This window comes from Lacerta agilis, chromosome 5, assembly GCF_009819535.1.
Source record: "Lacerta agilis isolate rLacAgi1 chromosome 5, rLacAgi1.pri, whole genome shotgun sequence".
NCBI lineage: Eukaryota > Metazoa > Chordata > Lepidosauria > Squamata > Lacertidae > Lacerta > Lacerta agilis.
This window is the reverse complement of record NC_046316.1, coordinates 72,801,901-72,819,744: the sequence shown is the minus strand read 5'-3', so window position 1 is coordinate 72,819,744 and position 17,844 is coordinate 72,801,901. Positions and strand designations below refer to the sequence as shown.

The 17,844-nt window shown below is 42.3% G+C and overlaps 1 protein-coding gene across 4 annotated transcripts in view; it reads right to left on the bottom strand.

Moving 5' to 3' along the window:
- TSC22D2 (TSC22 domain family member 2) overlaps positions 1 to 15,626 on the bottom strand; it is a 37,126-nt gene extending 21,500 nt beyond the window's left edge. For 2 of the 4 annotated variants that reach the window (XR_004426676.1, XR_004426677.1), the window contains exons 1-2: positions 13,242 to 15,626; positions 2,237 to 2,401 (exon numbers count right to left, since the gene is read on the bottom strand). Coding sequence is in view for 2 of the 4 variants with exons in the window: in XM_033150432.1 (XP_033006323.1) it covers positions 13,242 to 15,190 (1,949 nt within the window). In the remaining 2 variants the exon portion in view is untranslated. The remainder of the gene's footprint in view (positions 1 to 2,236; positions 2,402 to 13,241) is intronic. The other 2 variants (XM_033150432.1, XM_033150433.1) reach the window with 2 other exon arrangements.
- Between the last annotated feature and the right edge of the window lie 2,218 nt (positions 15,627 to 17,844).

Below are 17,844 nucleotides of genomic sequence, written 5' to 3'. Positions count from 1 at the left end.
AGGAGAGAGTCAACTACGAAATTCACACATACACAAGGTTAAAGCTTCAAGGTAAACCCAAAACAAAAAGCTAACATATAGCTCCTGAAATAAAGCAAAAATACTCTCTCGTGTCACGTCTGTAACAAGACTGACATTTTCCCAGGAAGAACTAGCTTGTAACAAGATAGTTGTTAACCACATCCCCCAATATTTTATGAAGCTTCGGTGCCGGCGGCAGCGGAAGGGATAGTATGTAGAGTTGGGGATGAGAGAATGTACAATGTTCACTTAGCACAATAGTGCGCAGAAATGTCTAAATGTATATCAATAATTACTCGACATTAATTTTCAGTCACTGAACTTTTGATTCTTAGTCTACAAAATTGACAAATGTTTTCATGAGTTACTAATAATTGAGCTAGTCCACTATCCACATTCAAATTCATTCCAAAATTCCTGTCAACTAACAGCAGAAGCAGAAAATAAAACTTTTCTTTTCTCAACACCAGCTACAACTGCCAATTTTTCTTCAGCTACGCAGATGTGATTATTTTTATTATGTATGAAAGGTGAAGGGCTGTTATCCTAATAAAGTAATCCAAAAACAAAATATTAACCACAGAAACTAAATTAGGGTTGCCTCTAAAGAGCATTTCAGAATGGATGGAATTCAGAGAAATGTACAAGCAGCTGTACAAGCCCAAAGCCCTCCTGACATAAAGCTTTTGGACAGGAACTCTCCAAGCAATGTAGTAAACTGCTTTTGGATACGAAATAAAAAGTTGCTCCAGAAAATTCTGAAAGGGAACTTTTTCTACTGCCACATAGATCAACGTGTTTGACTTACACTTGTAAAAGGAAAAAGAAGTCATGCAAATTTTATGTGCAGAATAAATGAGTTTTTCCAGAAATAGTTGAATATAAATTTTTCAGGGAGAAGATTGATAAAGCTGTTTAAACATCACATTCAAACAAATGTTTACTTGATTTTTCTTTTAAAAAACAACTTGTACAGTTTTTAAGGAATGGAGCCTTAATAGCATATATCTCCTTTTGGAATCTAAACTTAATTTAGGAGTAAGAAAAAAAATATAAAAGCACTGAAAACTTTAGCACTACTGAGAAGCTGTGTGAAAAAATCATAGGGATAGTCACTTGTAAAAAATATAACTTTAAGATTTGCTTAGTATCAAGTCATTTCTCCATTTTTAAGTTGCACAATGTTCATTCATCTTGATATTAAAAAATTTCTGGTCAGATGCATTTCTAGAAGTGGAAAAATTTTCAACACGAAGCACAGGTTGCTCCATATTTAAGTTGGAAATTCCACTACATGCTCAAACCTTGAATATAACTCAGGTAGCATTTGGGATCACTTTGATTAAAATATGCAAACACATATTATGGTGTAGCTGTTGTTGCATAGAGGAACAAGTTTCTCTCTTTTTTTAACAATGCTTCTGGGTTTTTAGAGAAGGATTTTTAAAACATTTTTTTAGTTCATTATGGATCATTTCCCATTAGTTTTTAATTAGACTACCGGTACATGTCCCCCACATGTCGTAAAAGGATCCCTCTGCTGTCTTACATTTCCAGCAATTGCCCTTTGTTGATTTTGACATTTTTACTAGTATATTTGGTTTCAAGTACCACCTATGCAGCTTCTTAATAAATGTTTCTCTTAGTGTTTAGCATGCTGTAAACTTTATATTTACTTTGCCCAGCTGCTCCCATAGTGCAAAATCAATATTGCGTCCCACGTCCCTGGCCCAATTTATCATTGAAGATTTAACCATTTCCTCCATCGTATCCCACTCAAGTAGCAAGTTATACATTTTTTATAATATTTTGACCCTGGATCCTAATATTATCTTTTCAAACTGGGAGACCTGTATTTTTAATGAGATACTGTATTTAGTGCTTCAAGGCTGGCAGTTTTAGAATATGAAAGAAGTAGCTGAAGTATACTGCACTAGCAATTAAGCTAAAGGAAGGGCCTGGTTAACTGGCATATTTACTTTTTAAATTATTCTAGAAAATAGGTGCAGCATACCATGTTCCTAATACAGTTTTAGTAAAAACTTATTCAGAATACAAGCCAGAAAGCAGTGCAAGTATGCCCCTGAACAGCTGGTTACCTGCTACTGACAATCCTTAAAAAAGAAAACAATACTGTCAATGTTCAACAGGTTGGGAATAAAGCCAGCTTTGTTTTCCCTTTCTTCTTGCCTCCCCCATCTTTAGACCAACTTACCTGCTTCAGTCTCCTCTTTTCACACCATTTCCTTGTTTTATACGTCTCCTCCCCACCTCTGTGCTTTTTCTCTTTTCATTTTCCTCTGAATGCCTTGAGTGGCTAGCACTTTCGATCTATCGCTACCTCTCTGGATAGATCACATTTAATATAAACACTTTGTACCTATGATTTAAAGGGGTTTTAAATTAAAAACAAGAAAAACAATACAAAGAAAGCAATGGATAATAGTCAAGATTTTTAAAGTTTTAAATTAATTTAGTTGTTTTAACAACATTTCAAATTGCCTGAGTAAATAAAAATGGATTTTGCTTGGCGTCTAAAAGATAGCAAACAGGCATACACCTCCCTGGGAAGGGAATTACATAGCTTGGGTACCACAATGGGGAAAGACCTCTCCCTTGTACATGTAAGTTTCCCCTGTGATGCAGATGGTATTCAAAGAAGGATTATCAGTCTCTGCAGTCAAAACACTGGCTGCTGCCTTCTTATGTGATATGTTCAGACCATTGAACTACAAAGTGTCATGCATAAAGCAAATAGCCATTTGTGGAGATGGTAAATGAGGCATCATATTGATAAGACTACTGATGGATGTGACATTCTACCTTAAATATGACTACAGTTTCTTTGAATCCAAATTCTAAAAGCAAGCAATGCCACTGGTGTTCATTCTCATTTTTCTATTAATGAACTATAATGAACTGAAGAGCAAGTGGGGAAGAGATTAGAAACAGTGGGAGTGGGGTTATTGTGTTCACCAAGCACTCAAGGAAAGTACTCCAGGTACTGTTTAAGTATTGTCTGTACTACATATAAAAATTTTTTTAGATCATACATGTGGGTAAGCTGTGGATGTATTGAACTGCTGGTTGGAGAGAATAGAAAGCAGTTCTTTGACTCCTTCATTAGATAGCTGAATTAGCCACATACCTAGAAACCTACGTTCAGGACAAAAGTAAGCTTTTACCATGCTAAGTTTGGGAGAGAAAAAACCTTAGATACTGTGGAAGTTTTAACAACACATGAGACTTGTTGGCTGCCATCTTTTTCTCATACAATGCCTACCCAGTTACGTAGAATGTTTACTGTGCTTAGCTTATTGCTGATTTTATTTATTATTTCACTGTTTTAAATGACTGTTTTTACAGTTTTACTAACAAGGTTATTGTTTTTCTCGTTTTATCATACCTTATTTTGATCTAGAGTTTTAATTTGTAAAACACATTTTGGGGTGCCTTGGCAGAAAGGCAGTACAGTGGACCCTCGGGTTACGTACCTCTCTGGATATGTAATATTTGGATTGTGAAAGCAGCAAACCTGGAAGTATTTTTCTGGGTTTCGCCACTCGCACATGCGCAGAAGCACTCTATTGCACCGTGTGCATGCGCCTCTGGTTACGGATTTTTTTGGGCTGTGCACGGGACACACCCCCCCCCCGGAATAAATTAAATCCATATCCAGAGGATCCACTGTATATGAACAGCTCTGTATACTCTATAATGTGTATTTCCAAATATAGGCCATCTGGGTTTGGAAAAGAGGGCAATATTACAGTAATTTCTATAAAATAACATACTTGAAAGTGGGATGCCTTGTGTTCCAAGCCTCCTGGGTGACTATTAAAGCTTACAGAAAAATCAGAGTCAATCAACATCAACACAATACCCTTGGTTAACATTATAATACAGAACCAGATTTTCAATTATGCCTTTCTAATGGTTTTTTCTGACATTGTAATAGCAGTATTATCTTTAAATTCTGTTGGTACTCATTATGTATAAACACTAATTGAATGTCTTTGCACATACCGTAGCTGAAAAAATGCAAGTTAATCAACCTCATATTTCCATCAAGCACCTTGAGTTCAAGCCATGATGCAAAGGAAGATCCCAGGAAGGGCTTCAAGCACCAAACTGCACTAACTTCAAGCACTGTTTTGGCAGGGACTGGGTCCGGCTGGGAGCTCCTGAGTGAAGAAAAGTCCCAGCAGGGCTTGCAACTGTCGCCAAATTTAATAGGCACTGACTAAATGTTCCACTTGGCAAAGAACAATTTTAAGGTTCCTGATTGTTCCCGTACAGCCCCACAGCTGATGGCATAGCTTGGGGGGGGGGAGGCTCCATGGACCCAAGCTAGGGCTCCTACTGGGCCACACTAGGCCTTTGGGCAAGAAACTCCACACTGCTGTGCTAAACCATAGTTTAGTGTTACATATGAACAAAGACATTCATATCCATCAGTTTTTCCACTGACACTATGCCTTTATTCTTTCAAAATGCTCAAAGCATCCTACAGTCTAATTATGGGTGGATAGTGAGTACTCTGTCCATGTCTCATTTCCTGCAACCAGTGTCTGTAATCAGGAAAAGCAGTCTCTTTTCCAGCTGGCTGACTGTTTTATTGTTTTTATTAAAGCATAACTCAAGACGCCAGATGTTCATAGTTGTCATCTCTTGATTTGGGGAGGGGGATTTACCCCATAAATAATTCTACTAACAGTGATTACTGAAAATGCTGGGGAACTACTCACCAAAATAGCAGAGGAAGAGACCATTTAACCTTCCAGCAGAAAAATCATGGGATTCATGGGAAATGGCTAAACCGAGTATGAGTACAAACTAAGTTTAGTTTCTATCCAGATGATCTGTGTCTCACTGCTTTTTCATAGAAAGTTAAAATGGCGTTTCAGTGTGCATTCTCAATTTAAAACGAAAAGGGCTATCTATATTTGTATTCTATTTGTGCTTTTGGTTTCACACCCAATATTTATCAGGGGAAGAAAAACCTAAGCATATTCCTTCTTGTTGCACTTCCATAAGCCATCAGCAAAACACATCAAGTAGAGATGGTATTACTACACTAAATTAAGTGTTCTACACTAAATTGTTCTACACAAAATCTACACTAAATTAAGTGAGATCTCATCAATCTCACTAACACACCAGTTTTTGTTCTATTTTACTTTTTAAATTCCCATGCTAAAATACTCTCCATTGCCTGATACTGTTTTGTTTCACAGAATAAGATGGACAGTGAGCTACTGGTTCAGAAAGCATAATAATGTAAGCATCCCTCAATAAGCTATTATGTGCCTGAACATTAAGTTCACATGGTAAAAACGTTTATGGCATAGAACCCAAGGTCCTGGTTTTTACTTTTGAAGTCATAAATGATTTGGTAATAGAACTACTGAAGAGGTCCTAATTCTTTCTCTCCCACTGAGGGGAGGGCATGGAAATCCTAATTGGTTGCTGCCTCAAGTTATGAGATTTCTGTACCTATAAGATGGGAAAAGCAGGGCCTGGATCTCCCTTCTTTGGGCTGCATTGTGGTAGCAGGAGCTAAAACTCCAGAAGGGTGGCAAAAGTAAACATTTGGTCTTGTGGCTTTCAAAAATGAACTAGTTACCTGACATGAGCCCTCAGGGTGGTTTAGGTAAAAATAATATCTAAACCAAACAGAAATATAATCACCTTTTTCTACATGTCTGCTGCAATAGCTCTTTTGTTAGTCTGGAGGAGACTTTCTTGTCTGACCTTTTTTTCTTCCCAATGGGGTGGGTGGGAGAGAACCCATACTGCTCCCTCTAATAGCAAACTCAGGTTGTGAGCACCCACTGAATTGGCCACAGAGAAACAATAGGGAGGGCATCAGCATGCTTAGGGGAACCCTGAATTTGCAAATTATTTGGTTTTTACAAAGTCTAACCATAACTTCAACTACACGTGGATTTCAAGGTGGTGTACACGAAATACAAGTATTCATACAATGTTAAAAACAATAAAAATTAAAACCTAGTACAATATAAAATAATAGTCATTCAAGCAGCTACTAAAATAAATATTAAAAGTCTGATAAAATAAAAAATCTTAACCTGGCACTGGAAAGCTATAATGTTGGTCTTATATCCCAAAGCCAGGGTGTCACCACCAAGAAGGCCCTCTCCTTTGTGGATACTTAACACACTTACAGATTGAACTTTAAGAAGAGCTTCAACTGAAATCAGTGAAACAAAAATACGTTTTTTTTTAAAAAAAGACATGTAGCTAAAAACCTTGGAATCAGCTACCGGTCACACAGATTTTTAAATACTACTGGCTCCATTCCTCTACCTCTAAAACTGATTCCACACATGACGGATACAAGCACCTGGCATGGGCTCAGGCCTTTCCTACAACCCCACAGATGTAGTGTGCCCCCCAAGAATTGGTCAGTACAGAATATTGTAGAATAGCTGCCAACTCCCAAATAGACAGGACACACAGCAAGCTACTGGCTGTACTAACATTCTAGAACATACATGTATAAATGGTATCCATCTATTTAGGAAAAGGTCAAAGGATCAAGAGAGGGTAAACTGAAGTACCAATTACTAGCATTTTAATTGTACTGGGAGACAGGAGGCCTAGAAAATGTGAAATTAGTCTTTACTTGTGACTTGCTCCTAAGTACAATATCCTCACAAGCTTAGGACATGTGTGCAAAACCTCCCCTCTTAAAGGCCTGCTGGAGACAGACACTGCACACTCCTATTGTGGAGTAATGAATCATTGCAATATTTTGTTGCAAGTCTCACTTGTATCTATTTGGTGATGATGCTCTTTGGCATAAATCAAAGAGACACGTGAAAAGCATACAAGAGGGAAGGGTTCTAGTAAAGGGTTGAAGCCATTCTGCTATACAACTCTTTAACCTCCTGTATAGCCAAGTCCCACGGCATCTAATGGGACCTGCCCCATGTTAAGCATGCATTGGATTGCCCAACAGCACCCCCGCCCCAGCATTTTGATTTATTCACATCAACAATGCAATCCACACAAACTGCCTACTTGCCAAGGCATATAAGCTCAAACCCACCCACAAAGCATTTATTCAGCAAACCTGGATGTTTTAGGGACCTTTTTTGCTCCTAACTAATCATACAGAATAAGGTCTGAAAGCAGGCCTATTTCTTTTTGCTGCTGTTACTGTTTCATTTCCTCCTTCAGCTGTTTATATGGCTCTGCATTTTCTGCAAACAGTTTTGTGTTCTAGCTTGCCTTTCATAAACTAGACTGGTTTTCCAAATGTTCCACTCTGGAAGGCATACACAACACCTTAGTGTGTGAATATCACTCCTAGTCACAAGTACAACAGCTCTCATGTTGGTTAACACTAAGCCACTGATACTCAAACTGTTTTGGGGAGGACCCTGGAGTTGGCTCGGAAGCTTTTCAAAAATGCTTCAAGAGCAGCAGTAGCTTTGAAATATAGCTGAAATATAATGGCCCATCAATATTGCTAACCGTCCACTGCAATGTGCTGCCTACTTACTAGGTCACGCTCAACTCAACTGGGGCAGCAACAAGGCATAACAAGGTCTGCCTCATGCCTCACAAAAACCAACTAGGAGCTGTAAAATATGCCCCAGATTATTTTTTTACAATGTACTCTGGTTTCATAGCAAACATGCAGTAGGCTCTTAGCAGTCAACAGAAAAGCTTTCCCTGAAACTAGTTTTTAAAATGCTGCTTCAAGAGATCCTGCTTCATTTAAAGTATGCATGTTGACTCCCAAGATCCATTTTTAAAATATAGGTAGAAAAATTGGTCTGCCAAGTCAAATAAAGTATTTGAAATATACAGCAATATTCCCTTGCTCAAAAACAAAACAAAACTGAGAACAGTCTTAACTATTGTCTGATATTGAAACACTAGTTATGTCTTTATGTTAGGACATAGATGGCTGGGAGAAAATAGCTACATAGTTGTGGCACTGGTACTAAATGTTATTAGATGTTCTTAAAATAAAAGGCTCAATGTGTGCATCTGAGCTGCACAAGATGATGTTATTCTAATAACCTGAAGATAATATTTCTCCCTGCCAAAAAGAAATTTGACACAGCTTTAGCAAAGGAACCATAATACTACAAGACTTCCCTTGTTTTGCTGCTTGCAGTTTTCATTTCAATGCAGAATTAGCCCACTAAAGTCTGTAAAGTAGAAAAGGGGGAAAGCTTCCAGAAAGTTGGCATTACAAGATAAGAATAATAATTTAAACTTTCATTTTATACCAGGTTACTTCAACGCTTGCAATCATTCTGCACCCTTCTATTTGATTCCATTGCACTCCCTTTAATCACTCCCTCCATATAGGCCCCAGAACTGAGAACTAGAACCTCTGATACTAATATAAGAACATTTCAGACCACCCGTTTTAATAGTGAGACTTTTAAAGGATTGCATTGCTCACAGTGTGCATTCATACTAATTGCATGCACGGATCAGAAGGTGACTATAAAGGAAGCAGTCATTAACTGCTATAGAGCCGAATTTACATAGTAAAATTAAGAATTTGTCATCCACTACAGATTTTATTACCTTTGTTTCTATTTTACATCTATACTTTTAGCTGTGAAAGAAGAATGAAGCAGCACTGCATCTTGTGGGAATGCTTCGGGCCTATGCAGGATTCCCACTTGCATTTGTTTCTGGTCAGCATCCACAAATCACTTCAACATGGCAAACTGCTATTTTAGAGGCTGAAATTATGAAAGCCTGTAGCTGTTCTGAGCATGCTCAAGAACACAACTTTAAAGGATGGAATTCAGTAACAGCAGGATATGAGCAGTACCTACTGTTTTCAATTTGCATAATCCTTTTATTCCCCCTCCCTTCAAGTAAAGCATATAAGAGCAATGCATAAAGAAACCCTTATCAATGTTGATGCTAATGCAAGGTTTTGTTCTATTATGAAAGAGGCCTCAAGAGCTCAGTTTTACCATTTATAATACTTTATCAGCAACAATTAGCATGCTATACAAGTAAGCTTTTTCATAGAACAGAGAAAGATACTCTATGAAGAAATCCTTACAATCAGGTTTTCAACAATCCAGCGGCTGCTGTGGAGACTTCACAATTGCAGCTATTCATTAAAGTGCTGGACTACAGCCTGCACAGTTCACACTGGTCAGTTATCTATCCCTTTTCTAACCAGTCTGGTAATATTTGCACCGGGTATCTGCCAAACATGTAGGAGGCTTAAACAAGCTTTCCCAGTGATGTATTCTTTCAAGAGTGGCAACATATTTCTCAAGAGCCAAAAGTATAGTAATCAGCTAGTTATGTTTTTAGAAGTCTAGCGAATGTTTGGATTTAACAGGATTAAAAGATCTAAGGTTTCATTTTTACCAGTTTAATTTATGCCAGTTAAGTTATTAAAACACATCTGAGGATTCTGTCATCTGAAATGCATTACGTATTTACTAAAATAACCTCAAATTGCTAACTACAGTATATATTCTATTAATATGACATCACATTCATTGCTTATTAGTTTCGGAGTCCAACATGGAAAACAGACTCTCTATATTGTGACAGCTCTGCAGCTTAAAACATAGTCTGGTTTTCTGGATGCACAATATTGCCAGAATATTTTGTATATTAACAATTTAGAACTCTTACTTATATACTAAGGTGGTGGTTCAAATCAGCATGATGGTGGTGAGCTCCAGTTGCTCTGTCCCAGCAATTTATATACTACATAGGCACCAACTAATTATGAATTATTTCTGGAATAAAAAGGAGAACTAAAATACAGAGGCACCAAATTACAGCATCTCCAAATGTAGCTTTTGAAAACTTTGATCGGAGACTGGCTACAAACAAGTAATTTAAAGAGAACATCCAATAATGCTTACCAGGTCACATAATCTAGCAATATTCCCAGCAGGACCAAGGCCTTGGGCTGTTTCATACCAATTCCGAAGTTAAAGACTACTATTCACTTTTTGAAGGTCCTAGCTGCACCACATTCCTGACCCATCCCCATATACATTAGCTTACTATATAGAAGTACCTAGAAGCAGTTCCTGAACTGGTGCTGGAGCAAGGAAACAATCTGTTCTACTGGACAATTTTTTAAAAAAAATATTAATACAAGCAAGAGCCTCCACCATGCATTAACAGCATAGTTTGAAAACTTGATACTGTCTTCACCAATATTAAGTTGCTGATATGTTCTGTATTGTCATTACAAGCGCTACTTCAACATAACACCTTTTATGACTCATACAGAGGTTAACTGAACTGACAGCTAAGTAATTTAATAGGACTACAAGAACATCAATAAAAGAGGCCTCACATTGAGATAATGGGTTTCTCTTGCACATTCCATGTTGATAGAATCCTCGTGGAGGCCAAATCCAGAGTTAATCTCCGGTACCCATACAGTAAGTAATTTGAAATACAAACACAAGCCAACTCCCCCTTTTTATAACTTTCTGCAAAATATTTCTCCCTAACATTTCTCCTGTATATTTTATCTCAATTATCAACACACAAGCAAGCCACTCTTCTGTCGCTGAAGAAATAAAAGGGGGAAATATTTGAACAGTATGTGAACACCCTCTTAAGCATGCTGTTGTTTCTTGGAAGAGGATTGTCATAAGACAGCTGAAGTGTCCAACAGACATTTCTAGTTGTACGCAATGCCCCACAGAACTAGTTTATTTGCATTCAGTGTAGCCCAAGGAATTCTGCTATACTGTACTGGTCATTGATAAAATAATCCATGTACTGTATGTGTATCAGCTCAAAAAAGTTTTGCTTCAAGTAATATTATTTACACACATTATTCTACAATACCATAATAAACATAACTTGCATACAGTCTTTAATCAGTACCACCAACTGAAGAACAAAGCCTAAAATTTGAAGCAAGCATACTAAGACTAAAAATATTCTCAATAAATGTGATTAGGATTGCACTATACATACATTAAAATATTTCATATCAATACTTCAGATCCAACCAAATTTAGCACACCCACTTAAAAGGTATTATGTCAGTGGGTTGTATTCAACGTTTGCACAAGTGGAAGGCAGACCATGCAAGCAATTTATCGCTTCCCTTCCTTGCCCCTGCAACTCTTGTACTCTCCAAAACCCTGTTCAGAGGGAACTCTGTTGTATGGGGTAGTAGTGCAACAGAGACTATTGTCTAAAATCAGGAAGAATTGTGCACCAGAGCAACTCCCCAGACCCCTCTGCACAATTTCAGGCTAGTTCCTCCTCACACTGCATAGTATGCAACACAGCTCCCACTGTCTGAGAGAGGCAACTCTCCAGAGGTTTCTCAGGGGGAGGGGGAGAAGAGAAAGATGGACTGCACAAGTCCCTTTTCACTCGCACTACAACTCAATATTAGTATCAGGCTTAATACCAAAGCTATTGCTTTCCCCCCTACCAAGTCCATTTCCTTTATCTTGAAGTTGAGGCGAGGATGTTTATTTAATAAGACAAAATACAATATATACCTCCATTAGCAGAGGTTTCAACTTCAGTAAACCATAGCAAAATCAAGTTAGATGTAATACCCAATTGCTAATGCTGTGCTATCAATTTCTGCAGAGCCGCAGGTGCCTGTTCTCTTCTGTATTTAATCATAAGTAGATATGTTGACAAGTAGAGATCATACCTATACTAGGTTACAATTTCCTCAAGTAGAGAATTTATACTTGATGCTTACAACTCAAATGTAATGAAATACTCTGATGCACAAGGCAATTTCATATGCTATTTGAAAGACTTCAAGAAATAACCACATTTTAGGGAAAGTTACTCTACACTTTAAATTAGCACCAACAGTGCAATCCTATACACATCTACTCAGAATTAACCCTTAATTGGGGCATAGTCTCAGATAAACAGGTATAATAAGATTGTGGCAAGAGATGACGAAGGATTTCTATCCCTATGCTACTAAATTTACAAAGAGGAACTCTTACAGAGCTAGGCCAGAGGTTAATAGGACAGTCCTCTCACTTCTATGAAAGAAATTCAGTCATTTCCCAAGGAAAGTATTAGCATCTTCTGCCCCTCTCATCGTGCTACAGTACTGTTCTGCTTATTTCCTTCTACTGTGCTTGTACAAATAAACATTTTCATATAGAATAATATTCTTAATGAAGTGGTGTTTGATTTTTTTTAAAAAAAGAAGTTATCAATTATTTATAGAATGTTTAAGGGCTACATTTCCAAATTTGGTACTTTACCCAAACAAACAGAGACCATATGAAGTGTGTTACCCACACAACTTTCCCTAAAGAGAGGGAAAGCAGCAGTTGTTAACAAGAATTGTGGAACAGCATAACTTTCCTTGAAAATCCTGAAGCCCTTTACGATGCAATTCTATACATGTAAACTTGCAACTTAACCCAAACAAGTTGCTTTATAACTCGCTTCTTTTCAGTTTAAGCATGCTAAAGCTACAATCCTAAATACACATCATGAAACAAGTCTCACTGATTTTATGGGACTTGCCTCTGAACAAATATCCCAAGTTAATACTGTTATTCACCAATCTCTCAAAGCTTATCCCCTTTATAATAACCACACCTAACCATGATAAAGCAAGGGTTCTATTTAAAAACAAGTAATGTGAAGCCATGGTTAACTTGCTTGCTTTTTCCTATTAAGCACATTTTGTCAGTAAGCTTTTGCAGCCATTACACTGAAACTGCTGAAGAAAACATGTTACAAATCTGCCCACTGAATTACACACACCCATTGATAACTATGTTTCCATTGCTGTCATGTATATTCAACATTAACAGAGAATAGGCCTGGATTTATTCAGCTAACATAGCTTGAGTTAAACAAGTGTATAGCATAAAGACTAACTATATACTCAACTTGTGCTTTAAACAATGGAAGAGAGTAACCTTACTTCAAGTTATCAATTGTGATGGGCTTGAAAGTCCTTGTAACTGTTTTTTCAAGACTACGGAAACAGTGATTTGCTTTTTGTATTCAGCTTAATATTCATAGTCTCATTTCCTTAAGTTCTTCCTTACGGTGGTTTACACATTTTTGCTACACAAGTAGTTTAGTAGTGAATCCCCTTTGTCACATCTTATGTCACATCTTTGGAAGAGATTAAGACACTTAAACTTGATAAACAAATGCTGTAAGAGTGTCTGCAACTAGACACCTGCATAAAAAAAAAGATAGAAGATAAATACCTGTCTTCATCACCATCAACAGGAATAGATATGCCAAAGACAGAGCTGGCAAGACTGTTCATAGGAGTAGTTGCAGGTAAATTAAGAGGGTTTGTTAAAGTGTCCGGAATAGGTGGCTTCACAAGAAGTTTATTTTCAGCAAGAGAAAGTTGTGGTTGAGGTAGGGGTTCAGATTTTCTTCTAGTATCATCAATCTGGCCTAAAGGTTGATTTGGAAATTGTCCAATGTTAGATTGTGGCAGATTTGCAGGTACATTGGTTGTGCCTTGCATTAATGGAAGGCCAACATGTTGCTGGACAACACTGGAGCTCCTACTGACAGATGTATGGCTGGTCAGCTGGGACTGGACTAAAGTAACAGGGGCATTTGGCATAGTAACAGAAGTTGTACACACACTGGGCACACTAGTACCCGGTACAGCTGCAGGCACATTCTGAACTCCAGAAACTATACTGTGAGGAGCACCAGCCACTTGACTGCTTCCACCCATTTGCTGCTGAGTCATAGATTTCTGTTGCACAACCCCCGCATGGCCAATGCCTTGCTGCACCACACCTCCTGGCTGAGGAATGACAGTCTGAATTGGAGTTGTCAGGCCACCCTGCAATAGCCCAGATACCTGTCCTACATTTTCACCAGTTTGCGAAGAAACTCCCATCACTGGTGCTATGGGTGAGGGATTCGGACCAGCTATTTGTGCTGCTGGAAGACTGGAAGCTCCAGTGCCCGGGACAGAACCTGAGACGGCCTGTTGAGTAGCTCCTTGAGACTGTATTACTGTCATATGTTGAATGTATTCCGGCTGGGCAGGAGTTTGGGCTGGCACCAGATGCACTGGTGGAATCTGCGACTGAGAATAAGCAAATTGCTGAGTCTGAGCCACAGGTACATTAGCTTGCTGTACCTGCTGTTGTGGCATAGGCAAACTCGTCTGGGCTATCGCTACATTCGAAGGTGGCATGCCTTTCCCATTAGGTCCAGCCTGTCCCATGTTCTGTGCATTTACCTGTGCCTGGGTCTGCAGCGGAGGCCCCATCATTTGCTGGCTCGCTGCTGTAGCCCCTGAATAGATTGGCTGAGCATTACTGTGAGGCACAGCCCCGCCTATGGGCTGCTGCCCAATGACAAAATTGGGTTGCTGTGGAGAGGGTTGGTTTATTTTCTCTGGCTGGAGTAGCTGTGACACAGCAGCAAGAGAGCTGTCAGCCAGGGAGTCGGGGCCATGTGCCGAAGTTGCAACCCCTGAAACTATTGAAGAGCCACCAGTAGCACCTAGGCCACTATCCCTATCTTGAACAGCTTGTTCAAAAGTACTGTTGTGTCTAATGCAATCCCCAGTCCTGGCTAAAACGGCCCCGCCCTCGGAGTCCCGGTCATAGTATTCCATACACGTCCATCGCCCCCGTCTATAGGGCTCTCCTGTACCGTGGTCCAGCTTAATCACCCTGAAGCGGGAACTGCATGCGGCGGCAGCCGTTAGAGGCATGGCTCCAGAGCCAGCAGTTGCCTGCGCAGTGCTGCCTCCTGCTGCCGCTGAAGAGGCCGGGGCGGCAGCCGCTGGGAGCACCGCGGAGCTCCTGGGAACAGCTCCTCCGTTGGCGGTCGGCACAGCAGGGGAAGGCGGCGGCTGTATACCTCCGGAGGCCGCGGCGACGGCGGCGGCAGCCACTTGCCCATCCAGGAGCAGGTTGGGAGAGACTGTCCCCGGGGTCTCCGCGTCGCCCACGTTGTTGAGGGTCTCCTCGGAGGAGCTGCGCTCGCAGACATCTTCGGGTCCGTAGTCGGTGGCGCGGGACACGTCGAAGATCTCGGAGGAAACGTCCTCGGTGCGGGATTCATCCGGGTCGTCCAGGCTCTCGGTGTCCTCGGTGATGCTGCTGGCCACCTGGGCCGTCGTCACGCTGGTGATCTGGAAGCAGCTCTTCTTCTTGGCCGGCATCTTGGACATGGTGCTTTCCCCGGGAGAATAAAAGAGGAGAAGTCGTCGGGGTGGGGGGAGAATGAGGATGGGGGGTTCCGCCCACCTGCCCTCGCCGGAGCCGGCGGAGAAGAGAAAAGCAAAGAGCAAAAAATTAAAAAGGCTAGGCGGAGAAGGCAGAAGTCCGAGCCGGCCCTGGCGCAGCGGAGAGGATCACGTTCTGTCTACAGCGCAGTCGCCGGCGGTATCGCACATTCCTCCGGCCCTCGCGACGCAGCCCCGGCTCAGCAGGCGGCCACCACCAGGCCTGGGGTTGGCGATGGGGGGAAAGGGAGAGAGAGGCAGAGGAGAATGGAAGGGGGGCGGCGGCCGAGCTCCTCCTCTTCCTCCCCCCGAGTAAGGCTGCGGGCCCCTCGGCGGGCGGCGCCACCTCCTCCTCCTCCTCCTCTCCTTCTTCCCTCAGCAGCGCCCCGCCGTCCCCCTTTCACAGCCGCGGCTCTCTTCACACAGCCGGCTGTGGGGCTCCGAGGGCCGGGCTGGCACTCTCCGCTGGTTCGCTCCGCGGGGGTTTCCGGCGAGACCCGCGGTCCCCGAGGCGGGCCCAAGGCCGCTAGTCCGTCCGCTGTCCGTCCGTCGGGTCTCGGGGAAGAGGGGCGGCAGCCGGAGCCGGCAAACGCAAGTGAGGCGCAGGCCGCCCTGCCTCCGCTGTCTACCTGGAGATCAGCACCAGACGCATCTTCTCGGGAGGAGAGAAGGAAAAGGGGGGAGGAACCAGCCCGGCTCACAGCGGCCCCCTCAGGCGGGCGGGCCTCCTAGACGCGGCTCCCTCTGCTCTCTCTGCGCCGACGACGGAGCGGCTCGCGAGGAGGAGCCGGTCGGGCCCTTTTCCCTCCTCCTCCTCCTCACACTCTCTTCTTTCTCTCCCCCCTCCCCCTTCTTTAAAGTCCGTGCGCGCTGCGCTCTCCAACGCTGTGCCGAAGGAGCTGAAATTCAAACTGCTCACTCCCCTCGCTCAAGATGGGGCTCAAATGGAGCCGCGAGGCAACCTGGGAACTGGAGCTTAAGCCGCTGCTACTGCGGCAGCCGACACGGGGGGACCGCCTCTTACGCAGAGGCGCGCTGACGTCACCGCCGCCCGGGCACGCCTCCCATCCTTCCCCCCGCCTCCCCCAGGATGAAGAGGTTCTGTCCTGGCCACGGAAAGGGGGCGGGCGGAGGAGCCGAGGCGGCCGAGGAGAGGAAAGGGGCGGGGTCACCGCCGAGGGGGAAAAAACCCCTCCCCCCTGAGATCGTCATTTCAACCGTTTGGAATGTTCCACTCGCCCCGTAGCAGCTCCCCTCCTCCTCTTTCTTCAGTGTGGGCTTGGTACCTTCCGTCAAAGGAGGGGGGGGGGAAGGGAAGGGCGGCGTGACATCCTCCCCCCCGCCTCAGCTCGCTCCATTTTGGCGAGGAGGCTGAGGGGGCGCTTTGCTCAGTCATTCTCCGAGTGAGGCTGAGGAAGGGAGGCTCAACCGCGGCTGCCGTAGCTTTCGCGTTAGGAGAACGTCAATGTGCAAATGACAGGAACAGGATAATTTTTATTTATATATATATTTGACGCTGAGAGGCACGGCGCGCCCTATTACTAGAAATCTTTTTCTCCCCGAAGGGTTTACTGAAGGGCTTCGCCCCTCCTCCCTTCGCCCCGCCCCTACAGAAAGCCCACGCCGCCGCGTTTCGCCGACTTTAATCCGAATTCACGACCACTTCATCTTCCACATGGTCGCCACAAGATTCGGATTAAGGTCGTTTCGTCTCCTACAAAACTTGTCGACAGTATTAAAGCACGCCTCAGAAGTGAGTAGACCCGTGGACTGGGGCTGGCCACGCATAAAATAAAGCTGATTTGATGGCCAAATGAACAACTTACATCCCAAATCCTTTTGTGCGTTTGCTTAAAAGTATGGCATACCCCTACCGAAGGAGCTTGATGCTGTTTTAACACCTAGGTTCGAGCCCCCTCAGAGTGACCCTTAATTTATTCAACTTTTTAATATCAGTGCGTTAGCTGAAGCTGTACAAGGTCCAGCTGATTGAAGCCCGTCTAACGAAACTGGTTTTAAATGGCACTTGCCCATAAGGCATGGAGAGTGTGGGTGTGTCTTTTACAACACTTCAACCATGCTGCCTGTGAGCACAAAAGAGCAATTAAAAGTGTTGTCTGGGTAACTCATCCGCACAAGGACCCGCCTTGTGGGAAGCTCAGGGAGAGAAACACCTCAGCATCATAGGACCCTCGTGCCACTAAAAAAAAAAAAATTGCCCAAAAGGAACAACCTTCCCTCCCAAGTGCAAGAAAATTCTAAAAAGCGTTGCACTACTTTTACTAATTTTATATATGAACAGGACCAGTCAAAGCACCAACTAAAACATCGCAAGAGTAAAGAGCAAGCTTTTCAGCTCCCATAATGCTTCACAACTCAGTGAAAACAGCAAAGGAAGGTGGAGAGCAAAAGAGGCTTCAAGGCATGATGGCAAAGCGAAACCTTTGAAGTTGGCAACAAGATGGAATGTGGGAAGAGTTAGACAGGCAGGTAAAGCTGCAATCCTAAGCACACCTAAGTGAGTAAGGCCTCCCACTGGACACAATGGGGCTTACTCCTGCATGGACATGTGGAAGATTGGTCCTGCACATTCTGTTAAA